General features: G+C 43.5%; 1 protein-coding gene across 6 annotated transcripts in view; it reads right to left on the bottom strand.

Moving 5' to 3' along the window:
* The window catches only part of DOP1A (DOP1 leucine zipper like protein A), a 52,979-nt gene that overhangs the window by 17,827 nt on the left and 22,931 nt on the right, over nt 1–12,221 (bottom strand). For 5 of the 6 annotated variants that reach the window (XM_081187316.1, XM_081187314.1, XM_081187317.1 and 2 more), the window contains 9 exons: nt 11,761–11,790; nt 10,367–10,597; nt 9,075–9,708; nt 6,683–6,957; nt 5,202–5,354; nt 4,511–4,611; nt 3,958–4,217; nt 503–2,510; nt 303–414 (listed from right to left, as the gene is read on the bottom strand). In XM_081187316.1, coding sequence (XP_081043442.1) covers nt 303–414; nt 503–2,510; nt 3,958–4,217; nt 4,511–4,611; nt 5,202–5,354; nt 6,683–6,957; nt 9,075–9,708; nt 10,367–10,597; nt 11,761–11,790 — 3,804 coding nt within the window. The remainder of the gene's footprint in view (nt 1–302; nt 415–502; nt 2,511–3,957; nt 4,218–4,510; nt 4,612–5,201; nt 5,355–6,682; nt 6,958–9,074; nt 9,709–10,366; nt 10,598–11,760; nt 11,791–12,221) is intronic. The other variant, XM_081187318.1, reaches the window with a different exon arrangement.

Below are 12,221 nucleotides of genomic sequence, written 5' to 3'. Positions count from 1 at the left end.
AGAACACAGCAAATTATGGGCTCCTAAACTGTTCTCATAAGCAAAGGATCTATAGCAGGGTTTCCTAAACTTAGGTTTCCAGTTGGTTTTGGACTACAACTCCCATCATCCCTAGCTAGCAGTGGTCAGGAATGATAGGAACTGTAGTCCAAAAACAGCTGGAGACCCAGGTTTGGGAAACCCTGATTTAGAGGTATGGTCAATTCAATAATGGTTTCCTCCCTCTCAAATGACAAAAATAAATGGTACAGTTAAAACACATGCATAGACAAAGACACGGTCAAACCCTTGAACATGCTTACCTGATGATACTGTGCAGTTGGATCCAACAAGCAATAGTGAATGACAGTTGTAATGCCCTCCAGCAGAGTGAGCATCATATCTGGTGGAGTAACTGATGCCATCCAAAGGGGCCTAAAACACAACATTGAATTTGTTGCAGTTTTGAACGGAACAAATTAAGCATTTAAAAAAAACTGCCAAGAGAAAGAGAGACACATGCCTGCTGCTGGATAATCCTGTTTCGTATCTGTACTGCTGAATGAGGTTGTCCAGGTTCCGGCAAAGCTGGAGGGTCACAGAAACCACCACTCTTTGGAGCACCTTCCCCATGTAAGGCAGGGAAGCAGTAATGAGTCCTATCCACTGGGGATGCATTTTACAGGCACAGTGCTGGTGCAACGCTCTTATCACGGCACAGAGAAACATGCCTTGGGAGGTGATTGGCTGAGAGTGCAAATACTGAAGGGAAGTCATTGGCTGCTGGGGGTTGATGTGCTCCAAGTCCGTCACGACAAAGTCAAAGCCCGCCTCGTTCTCCTCGGGCACAGTCATCACTCTGTGCTCCAGGACAATGAGCCGCTGGAGGACTTTCAAGAGCTGCGACTGCAGGGTGCTGCCGTTGTCAAGCTCGTCCTCAGAGAAATTGATGAGGCTGTCTTCAGAGTAGCCTTCCTCAATGGCCACCATATTTTTCCCAGCGACCTTCTCGCTGTGCCACTTCTGGGCGCTGAAGATGGAGGAGAGCAAACAGTGCAGAACCACTTTCTGCACCTTGCATTTGGACAGCATGTCCGAGATGAAGCTGGGAAAGCCCTTCGTGGAACTCTCCACCACTTTGGCCAGCTCGGCGAAGAGAAGGGTCAAAATCTCAATGCTCATCATCTGCATGTTGCGGTTCCCTATCAGGTCTTGCGGGGAGACTTTCACGTGGGTTGGATAGTGGCTCCGCATGTAGTACAAGCACAGAGAAATGAGGATCTCTATGTACATGGAGCTACGGAAATTATGGTTCGAGTCCACTGGGATATGGCTGTAGAAGTCTTTGCCCATAACCGATATGCGATGTCTGGCCAAAAGATTCTGAAGTAAGGACAGCTGTGGGGTATAGGCATTGTTGACGCTGGTGGTGGAGATGGCATTCACAAAAGCGGAAGGGTTTGTTTTCAAGATGGCTTTAATGGCAGAGAAAGCATAGAGAGTCCTTGAGGAGTCATACACCTGAAGGTACAACAGCACATGTTGGTATAAAGGATGGATATTAAAGTGGGGCGACTTTCGCATTCCTGGTGACCCTGCGTCACTCTCGATTTCTGAGATCTCTCCCTCTCCGCAGCTGTACCAATTTTCCAAGTCGAGGCCATCGGTGAAGAAAACGCTGGTTTGTTTAAGCTTCTCAGCTTGCGCCTTCTTCTTCTCGTCGTCTTTCCTCTTGGCTATTTTGACTTTGGGCTTTGCTCCTGGCTGCTTACCAGACTCTTTCACAATGGTTTCTTTCTCCGATGTTTTTTCAGGGAATTTCCCTTTAAAGCTGAACTGGATGCTGCTGTGACTTCTCTGCCTAGACTTGGTTTCCGCTGATGTGGAAATCGGGTCACAGAGACTCTGCTCGCTTACTGAGATGCAAGGAGAGGAATTGTTTCTGGAGATTTCATTGGAAATGCTGTCCAGTCCCGTCTCGGTCGAGGCAGATAGCAATTGAGAACTGTCATTGCTAAGCAAACTGCTCTGGCTGTCTTGAATGTTTGGGTCTTCAGTTTTAGCAGCCTCTTCGGAGGGATCCAAAGCATTTAGCTTAGTGGAGGCATCTTCTGAATACAGGTAATGCTTACCTGGTTCGGTATCTTCTCCAAGCCCACTGACAACCTTGCATATCAAGTCAGTGACCACCTGCTGGACAATTTCATCCGGCGAATCTCCCCTCAAATGCTGAGAACTGTCTGTTGCCATCAGGCTTTCAGCTTCTGCCTCGAAGCTTAGGTTATCCCCAGCAGATGACTGGGAACAGCCAGAGTCAGAACTCTGCATTATTTCTATCTGATGGTCGGGAAGATCAAAATCAGATGCAACCATAGGAAGAGTTTCACTGCTGGTACTCAGTAGGGAGATCCTGTCACTTAATGGGTTGACTGTAAGACTGAAGTTCTCCATTTCATCCATGGCAAGTTGCTTTTCATTGTTCTCTTTAGCAGTAATGTCTTGTTCCTGACTTACCGGCATGTGGGCAAATGCTTAAAAGAAAAAGGGAATTCAGATGTGATGTTTTTCTACAGACACTGAACAATTAGTTCCCTAAATCATGTAACATTCCTTCCTTGCTAAAGCAGCTTTACAGACAGTCCACTCTGATCGTTTACAAGTTAATATACAAGAGTCCTATTCAGAGGCTGTATAAATTACATTTAGGTAGCTATCCCTCAGTTAACTCTAAATGCTCTGTAGATGGGTTTACAGACCCAACAGAGCTCTGGATCAGGGCCCATCTGTGTTGCAAATATGAGCAATTACTAACAGAAGTACAAAAGGCACTCAATGCGTATTTTTAAAAATGTTCTAAATCTGCAAAGCAAAGCATTTGACCTCTGATTGAATGTTGCTATTGGACTTTGACATCGGTAATTGATCTAAAAAGCAGAAGATAAAGTATGGGGGGGGGATATAAAAACATTGTGCTTGGTTTACGGTTTAATTAGGTCCTCATCTGGCATGTCAAGAATTCCACATTAAGTTAGAGAATAAATTACATTGTGCAGTAGTGCATTGTGGATGAGTAATAAACAGAAAACAATCCATACCAGAATTAATTTTTAAAGGGTTGGTTTAGTAAAACACAGAAATTATAACCTGATGACCAGATCATCAATAATCTATCATAAATGTAACTGAGTAACTTCCCAGTTCATAACTTATATACTTGGACTAAATTCCTCTTGATAAACAAGCTTATCAATAAATCTAATAATAAGTTAAGACTCTTAGACTAGATGACAGTCCACAAAATAGGAAAGAAATAATGTTTAGCAAAGACAGTATCTGCTTCAGTTTGTGGCATTGTTACCATTATTGGTGAGTCCCTTCTAAACCAATACAGTGGTACCTCGGGTTAAGTACTTAATTCGTTCCGGAGGTCTGTTCTTAACCTGAAACTGTTCTTAACCTGAAGCACCACTTTAGCTAATAGGGCCTCCTGCTGCTGCCGTGCCGCTGGAGCACAATTTCTGTTCTCATTCTGAAGCAAAGTTCTTAACCTGAGGTACTATTTCTGGGTTAGCGGAGTCTGTAACCTGAAGCGTATGTAACCCGAGGTACCACTGTATGATGTCTAAATTGAGATGCTTCAAGAAAATGGTATCAGGACAGAATACTACCAGAGCACTCCATTTTCCTTTCATACCATTCTAGACTCCGCGCCATCCTCTCCAGGATCAGTAATGGCATGCGCAGCATTGGCCCAGCTACTAATTCATGGATATATTCCATTTGTGATATGACATGGAAGTGCAGGCAACCCCCGATTTGCTTGGGGGTTGTGTTCTGGGTCATCGCACGAGACGGGGGAGCGTATGTAAGCCCGCCTTGAACATGCACAAAATGGTCATTGTCTGTATTACGGAGTATTGTAAAGGCATATTAGTAAGGCAGATATGTGAAATTAGGGTTTTTAAACACAGTACTTACAATCACCACAGTTAAATTTCTGCATAAAATTATTTTCATTTTCATCCTCAGGATAACAAGATGGTTTATTCCAGTAACATTCAGCCTGCACTCTCTGGACAGAAATGCGCTGAGTTTTTGGGTGGAGAAGCAACAGAAGCAAAGGTTCAAGGACTCTTGCAATGTCATGACGTTGGAGCACTTGATTTAACCAGGCTTGACCGACTGACCAGGTAGAACCATCCAAACTGTTAAGGCTGTCCAGCATGATAAACAAGGACCTGAGGATGGGGGAAAAAATCCAAATAAAAACCACAATGGCTGTAACTATGGGCATCAGCCGGTAGTTTCTTCAGCTGGGGAAACCTGGCTGAACAACTTGACAGACACTTCATCTACTGCATAATGGGAGGACTCTGCAAAGGTCTAAGAGATGACAGAGGTCTCCCTGGGCTATCTTTCCATTTGGAATTGGGAGAGGAGCTGCCTTCCAGGTCAGAAAGCGACATGGCTCTTCCTGGGTAGAGACAATTAAACTCTGAATATTTTTGCACTATCTTTGAATCCAACCAACCTGTCAAATGAGCGACCATACGATGAGGACTTGTTAATATGGAGGTCTCTGGTGAGGTGCCATAGCACTGCAAACTTGGCATGAGCTTCTGTCCTGATTTTCTGCAGAATAAACAGACAGATAACATGGTTAAACAATTCACTGGAGGAAGTATGGAGGGAAGTGGCAATCTAAATCAGGGCCAAGTCGGAACACATGGAAACCGTATAATCAAGTGATTGCTGCGGTTAAATCATAAATGAAATCACAAGCTAGCTTTTGGTTCACAATTTTCCTTTTTGCACCTTTCCCTCAATACAGTATCAGAATAGGAAAGCAGAAATAAGAGGGCAGAGCAGTATGAAGCTTGTTATTTATTTAGTGCCATCCAAGAAGCTGGACTAAAGACGGTACCTGAACAAAATTAGAGGAAGAGCAAGCCTGGTTGCAAAGAACCACACTGGAAAGAAGGAACTATTTTATTTATTTTATTATTATTATTATTTTTAATTAAGACACTACTGTTAGGAAGGAAGGTTGCCTGCATAAGAATTGCACTGTTCCTCACCAACACCACCGTGAGGCTCCCATGTCTTGCATTTTACCTGCATAATCTGCAATGATAATATAGGATTCTAAAATAGTTTCACTGCCTCAATTCCCAAATTTAGCACACCTCAAAAGAGCGTAATACATGTGAGCCAATATTTACCTTGTCTCTGTGGGTCAACTGTTGACTGATAACATCCTCGCAAATGCTAGATGACGGAACTAGATTGTGCAACTGGAAAAAAAGCTCCACACTCTTCTGGTGATGTTGAGGAGTTCCATCACCCAGCTGGTCCCATAGTGTTAATGCCACATGCTTTGGAAAGGAACACAGGAGAAATACACACAGACACAGTTATAGCTGTCTTATCAGAGTGAACAGCTGGGGGGAGATGCCTAGGTGTAGCCCAGCTGATGTAGAAAAACACTGAGATCCAAATGTGATGTAGGTGCTCCTCTACAATGAGAAGGCACTTCTGCTTTTACAAGGTTTCCCCCGATTTCTGCCAAGTCTATCCCCTTGCTTCCACCCCAACACATCCTATATTCTTCCACAGGGTCCTCTGTCCCTCAAAAGTGGCTTTCAGGGGGTTGCGCAGGGAGGTTAGCATGAAAAAGCCTCACTGTTCAAGCAGAGATCCACCCATGAGTTTTGAGGTCCAAGCCTTTATAAGGCCCAGAAAGAAATTTCTGTAAAATGCAATAACAACATCTGTTTTAGCAGCAGTTTCATTGCAAACCGCTTGGTGCCACAGCAGCAGCAAAGCCCCTTGTGCTGGATTTCCCAAGCGCCCCATAACTAGCTGGCTGTCAGACACTGGGAAAGTGCTGTGCAGTGGACTTTGACAGGGGTGGGGGGTGGAACAACAGGGTGCTGCTGCGCTCATGTCCTGCTGGCAGGCTTCCAAAGGGCCATTGTGAAAACAGGATGCTGGCCGAAATGGACCATTGGCTTGATTCAGCAGGCTGTTCTTATGCTCTTATCAGGATTGTTGGTAAAATGCTTAACAAGTAGTGTAGTGAGTAATCAGCTTCAGAGCAATGTATTAAGTTTCATTTAACCCAAAGCAGTGATAACAGTCTCGTAAGGTGCAAGGTTTGGGTGCAGTACTTAGAAATTAAGTACCTCTGAAGTTCAGAAGTGGGTCACCAGGTGGACAGAACTGCTGTGCTAGTTTCCCAGTAGGCAGATCACTGCTGGAAGGTGGAAGGGTGAGGTATTAGGGAGGTCAGTGTGGTGCTAACACATTGGCAGGAGCACCAGACTGGCTCGCTGGTGTGTTTGCACCATGCCACCCTCCCTGCTGCCTCACGAATATGCAACAACAACCCACCGGCTGGGATGCTAGCATAGTAGCTGTGCCCCACTTGACAAGCTTCTGCATAAGTCCTGCCAAAAATCAATAGAATTTAAGGACATAACCTTGTCTAAATACAATTAAAAAAAATAAATTCAAAGTTTCTGAACAAGCCAACTTCAAACCATAGGTTATGCAGCTGGCTTACTTTCCCAGTTAGAACTTGCTTTAAACCACCACCTAACAACTAATCAGGCTTTGTAGAAAGTGAAAATAAACGCTGCAGTGGTTCTTCTGCCTGGCACATTTTTATCATTACGGAAGCTGTATGACTGTTTTACTGTACCTTGAAAAAATCTGTCTTTTCAGCCATGTATCGGAGGTTGCCTTGAGTGAGAGGAGGTCTGATCACAACAGCCACTCTTCCTTGGTTTGGACTCAGAGGTTGTGGTGCTTCCACACTATTCAGATTTTCTCCAGTGACAAAAGCAACGGACTGAGTCAATCCCACTAAGTCCATTATTAAAGAAATAGTGACACCTTGGATGCTGAAATCACTGGCTTGTCTGCAAGCACCCATAAGAGTCTGGAGCCACAAGGGGGGCTGCTCTTCTTCACAATCTGAAAGGAAATGGCTTCTATTAAAAAAAAGCAGTTCCTCTTATATTGGAAAATTATATTTATTCCCAGCCACCACCCCTCCATCTTGCATATCTACTGTACCACCACCAGCTACTTCAAATAGGTTAAACTCTAATGGGAAAAGTAGAATGGGCAGGGGGGAAAGACTTTGCAGAAATGTACCACAGTTTACTCTGCATGTCAAGCTGGGCTTTTGATGGCCTATCTTCAAACAGCAGACCAGCCCTGTGCTACCCCAAACAGGTAGGCTGCTTTTGAAAATCAGTGTTCAAAAGCAGTTTCAGATTTAGTATGGAGAGGCTGCTTTTTGATATTTTAATTTTTAAAAATCCTGATGCGTATATGCAGTAGGCACTTGGGCATACTGAAATGGATCACGGCCCCCATCTAAATTTGTAATGGATCTCAAGGGATCATGACAAGCAACCATATCACACAGATAATGTTGAACAGGAGGAATGAGAGATTAATTGCCGTCTAAAAATGATAAAAGGAATGAAGGGAAGCAGTAATACAAATATGGTCCCCATCCTAGAACTAAGATGTACGCCTGATTTGCACACATGGGGTTGTATCCAACTAAGTAATACTCAAGTAGACTGACTGAATCAGAAGACATGACTTGTTTAAGTCCATTGATTTCAATGGGTTTATTGTGTGCAACGCATGGACTGTTCCATTTATTTCAATGGAGATATCAGATCTGAACGTGCCTGCTGATCTGCAGACTCCACTGAAAGCAGAGGTTGAAGGTTCATGGGCTAAGTACACGCATCAGAATTCCCAAGCTTAAATGAATTAATTGCCCTCCAACCATGAATTAGCTGCTTTCCACAATCATCCCTTCTATTCCTGCTTCTTTATCTATATGCAACATATATATAGGTCCTTAGGCATGACAACTATAATCTGTGTAAAAAACCCCAAAAACACCTGACATGAAACTGAACAACAAAAAGGTGGCAAGATATAGTAGGAATAGCCGATGCCACATCCTCCAGATTTTGCTGGGCTACAACTCCCATCAACCTCATCCAGCAAGGTCAATGGTTGGGGGTGATGGGAGTTGTAGTCCAACAACATCTGGAGGGAGTAGAATAATAAACCAAAACTCTAATAGTTGGGTAGTTAAGCACTTATGAAAGATGGAGTAGCAACTGCACACCATCCGTGTCACTGGAATGGAGCTACTTTAATGATATGGCTATTATTTCAACTACGTAAACCTCAGGTTGGCTGTGGGGGGGTGTCAGTAACCTCACACGGATTATACAAAAGTGCTTCACAGTGGGCACCTTGGGATGAGGTCTTGGGGAACAGAAGCTCAGAACCTTACACTGCACATGAAGAAGGTTCTCAGGCTCAACCCCCAACATCTCTAGCTAATAGGACCAGGAGGTGGGAAAGGCCCAGCTACACCTGAGACCCTGCAGAGCCAGTGCCAGTGAGAGCAGACAGCACAGGGATTGATGGACAAATAATCTGACCTGGGGTAAGGCAGTTTCAATGCTTCCATATGAGACTTTGGATTTCAGAAAACAAAGCTTCAGAAGCCCCAGAGGAAATGAATGCCTGTTCTTTGAGACTAACTGACACAGAATACTACTACTGGCCCCCCAACCTTCTTTTGAAAGATGAGATACTTTGTATGCATCAACAAAGCTGTGAAGTTTTCATATGTATTAGGCACTCAATACAGGAGCTTATTAACTGCAAGCAACCATATCACACAGCAGATGTGAAGTGTAAGAATAACCTACACCAAAAATACACTGGAAGTGCATCAATTTACACCTGATGTATCCCAATGTCAAACATACATACTGATAGGAATTAAGCAGGATTGGTTTCAAAGTCTGAAGCAAATCCATTCCAACAATTACCCAAATCAAAACCCAGTATACCTCTCATCAAGCCCTTTTTTTACTAGGAAACATTTCTTTAAAAATAATAATAATAAAGAATAGGAGAACTGGGTTTGTGCACAACGAGAGAAAGAGAAACAAAAGGTAGTCAAAACTGGTTTTACAAAAAGTGAAAGATCAAACCTGAAAGGAAGTTTTAATGGGGAGATTAGAATGTAGGAAATTACTCACCAATATCTGTCTGCTCAGCATGTATTTCTGATGTGTGGTTTCCCTCTGCAATGTAAACTGGAAAACTTGAGCACTCAAGGAAGAGCTGACATGCAGCAATGAAGGCAGAGAGGTATTCTTTTGGCGATGTCTTCTTAGTGGTCCTTTTCCCTTTAGCTGCATCCCCTTGTGACTCTCTGGTACACTGTGCAGCCTCTCCTTTCCCCCTGACGAGGTCCTCCTGAAGCTCAGCTGCTAAAGGCCGAGACAAGGAGTTGCTTGGAATGATGTACAGGTTGATAAATCTGGTTAAAAACTGCTGGACATACTCCAAACAGCACTGCATTGCAGTCTTCTGAACTGTTGTTGTCTTCCCACTTCGAGATCCTGTCCCCTGGGCCATCTTGGAAGACGGCTGAACAATTGTTTCCTCAGAACCCAGAGTGGAAACTGTCTCAGTCTCTGAAGAAGTGCTGCCTAGAATGGGGAGGCCAGTTGTTCCAGACCCCCCACTCAGCATCCTGTCAATGTCATCAGTCGTATCTGCCTGATACTGCACAAACTCGGTAAAGCCACTTTCGGAGGACCGGCTGCTTGGAGGATTTTCACCATCTTCAAACACATCGTTTGGGTTCTCTGCAGAAACTGGTGGCATCTAATTGAGACAAGAGTAAGGAAGGAGCAAGAGCTGAATAAAATCAGAGGGGGAAAGCAAACCGTGTCATTTTGTGTGTTAGCAAATGTTGTTCTCTCATTTTCACCAGCTGCACATCTCACTGCATTTGTCTTTTGTTTATAGTTTAAGAGCAGGTGAGTTCAGAAAACCAGTCTCCACAACCCACAGTGATTTTTTGCCACCACCACTTAAGGGATCCTCACCAAATTTGATGGGATTCCATACAGGTGGCAGGCAGGCCTCTCTGGGAGAGTTTTCCTACAGCCAAGGTGCCACCACCGAGAAGGCCCCGTTCCTAGTAGCCACTTGTCTCACTTCACTTGACAGGTGCACACAGAGCAGAGCCTCTGAACTTATGGATCAGGTCTTTTACACTTCCGGGGAAACAAACAAACAAAAATATGCATGCATATTCCTAACTTCTTAAGCCTTTCTGTGTTCCTGGTGCACATGGCACACGAAGCTATCTGTTTTCTAATATAAAGCCCGCAAGGTGCATATGTAGCTGCCAGTCCATTCTTGAAGTAGGCCACAGGTTTTAAAGCAACAGAATGGGAGCTAAGCTTATAGCAACCGTTTCAAAAGTTGGAGCTGTTTATTTTTAAAAACGAAACAAGAAGAATATTTTCTGTATTACCTTTCTTTCTTCCCATTCTTTGACGATGCTGTGCCTGCTCGGAAACTGCAAGGCACCGTCAGTACCAGCGGACAACAGTGGAGGCTGAACTTTGCTAAGAATCTTTGAGCAGAGTTTCAAGGAATCCGCTAGCTCAGACAAGTGCAAAGTCTGCAGGTGGCTCGTCAAGGCAGAGATCATCCTGAGTAGCAGCTGAGGCAGATGCTCCGTTTGTATTTCAATATAGGTCTCCTAGCAACAAAATACAATTAGAACTGGTATCAATGGCTTCTATAATTTATCCTTTCTATGGACTTTAGCTACAAGTTTCAATAGTTCTATTTTTACGAAATTTGAAAAAAGAAAGGAAATGAAGACTTGGTTAAAAAGCAGCAACTTTTAAACATGGGGTGATAGCTAATTCTGTTTGTCCACTAGCAGGGAGCACTGCCAGTGGTGCAACAGGGGCTTCCCCTCCCTCTCCCTACAGCCTCCCAATCTGCTTTTGAGGGGTGGGAGACATCTTGGATCAGATGGCAGGGGGAGCATGGAGTGCTGCAAAAGGGAGGAGAGGAAGGGGAAACTAGCTTGGCACAACACTGGGTATCACTCATGTTATACATATGAATTTATAATATTGAATCTTGCTCACTTAACAAATTCAGTCACAATATGCAGGGGAGAGTCATGCTGTGGGAAAATGGTTTTTATGGGGATGTTTAGAGAACCTCTGCTGCTATTTGCTGAATAGAGACCTGTGTATCTATCTATCATGTGCATAGAAGCCAACTCTTAGGGGCCAGGGAGGCTCTGGCTCCCCCTAAAATATTTGAAGGGGCTGAGCCCCACCCAAGTTGATGGGCATTGCCATTCAAATGGTGTGCATGACCATGTCATGTGATCAATTATGTGGGGCGGGGCATATCTGCCCCCCCTTTTTTATTCAAGTTGACACCCCTAAGCATGCCTACTTATGTGTATTTATAAATGAACAGGTTGCATGTATGTACAAGCACAGAAGAGTAAGCAGCACAGTCTTTAAAATATTTCAGGAAGGATGGTTATTCTCCCTGCTGTTTAATCTACATTTGACACAGTTGTTATAACAGCAAAGAAAGCAATATCTGGGGAACTGCATTAAGCTGTAGTGATTTGCGGGCTTGGAAAATGTGATAAAACTCCCAAAAGAAGCGCAACTCGGTGTGTCTGATGAAAGTGAGAAACAAATGTGCATTTATTGTGTAAAAAAACGGTTGTTTGAAAACACTCTAAAACTACAAACTGATAACAAATCCACAGAGGGCAATCAAATATTCACGATTCTTTCACATTTAATATTACCAAAATATATACTGTCAGAAACATGTAAACAGATCACTTTTAATCAAAAGAGGAAAACAGTCTGAATGTCATACCTGACAAAGCACTCTCATACTTCTAGTAGGCTTTGAAATGAGAAAGCAAAGAGTTTGAAGACAAAGGAGAGATAACAGGAGGCAAAAAAACCAAAACATTTCTAAGAGCCTTCATTAAGATATACAATGTTGATAGAGAAATATGATTGCGGCATGCATAAAAAACAACTGCTATCTAACAAGTTTAACGAAATCACAGCACCACATATCCTGCTGTCAATTAGCATAGTAATAGACAAAGGAGGAGGGATGCAAGAAAAAGAAGTGAGGCTGAGCCCACAATCAAATAATAAAGAGAAGAATGATCTCTGTGTGATAAAATCTCATTCTTAAAATTAAGACCCTACTGCAAGGGGAATGTCTTCCCCTCAGGGGAGTCTTCCAGGGGCCACGTGACTGTGAGGGGGCCGAGGCCAGACGGAAAAGTGGGAAGAGCAATGTAGAAGAGTTTTAGCTCTGCA

Source organism: Podarcis bocagei (genome assembly GCF_964188305.1).
Source record: "Podarcis bocagei genome assembly, chromosome: 3".
NCBI classification, from domain to species: domain Eukaryota; kingdom Metazoa; phylum Chordata; class Lepidosauria; order Squamata; family Lacertidae; genus Podarcis; species Podarcis bocagei.
This window is presented reverse-complemented; position numbering and strand designations above follow the sequence as displayed.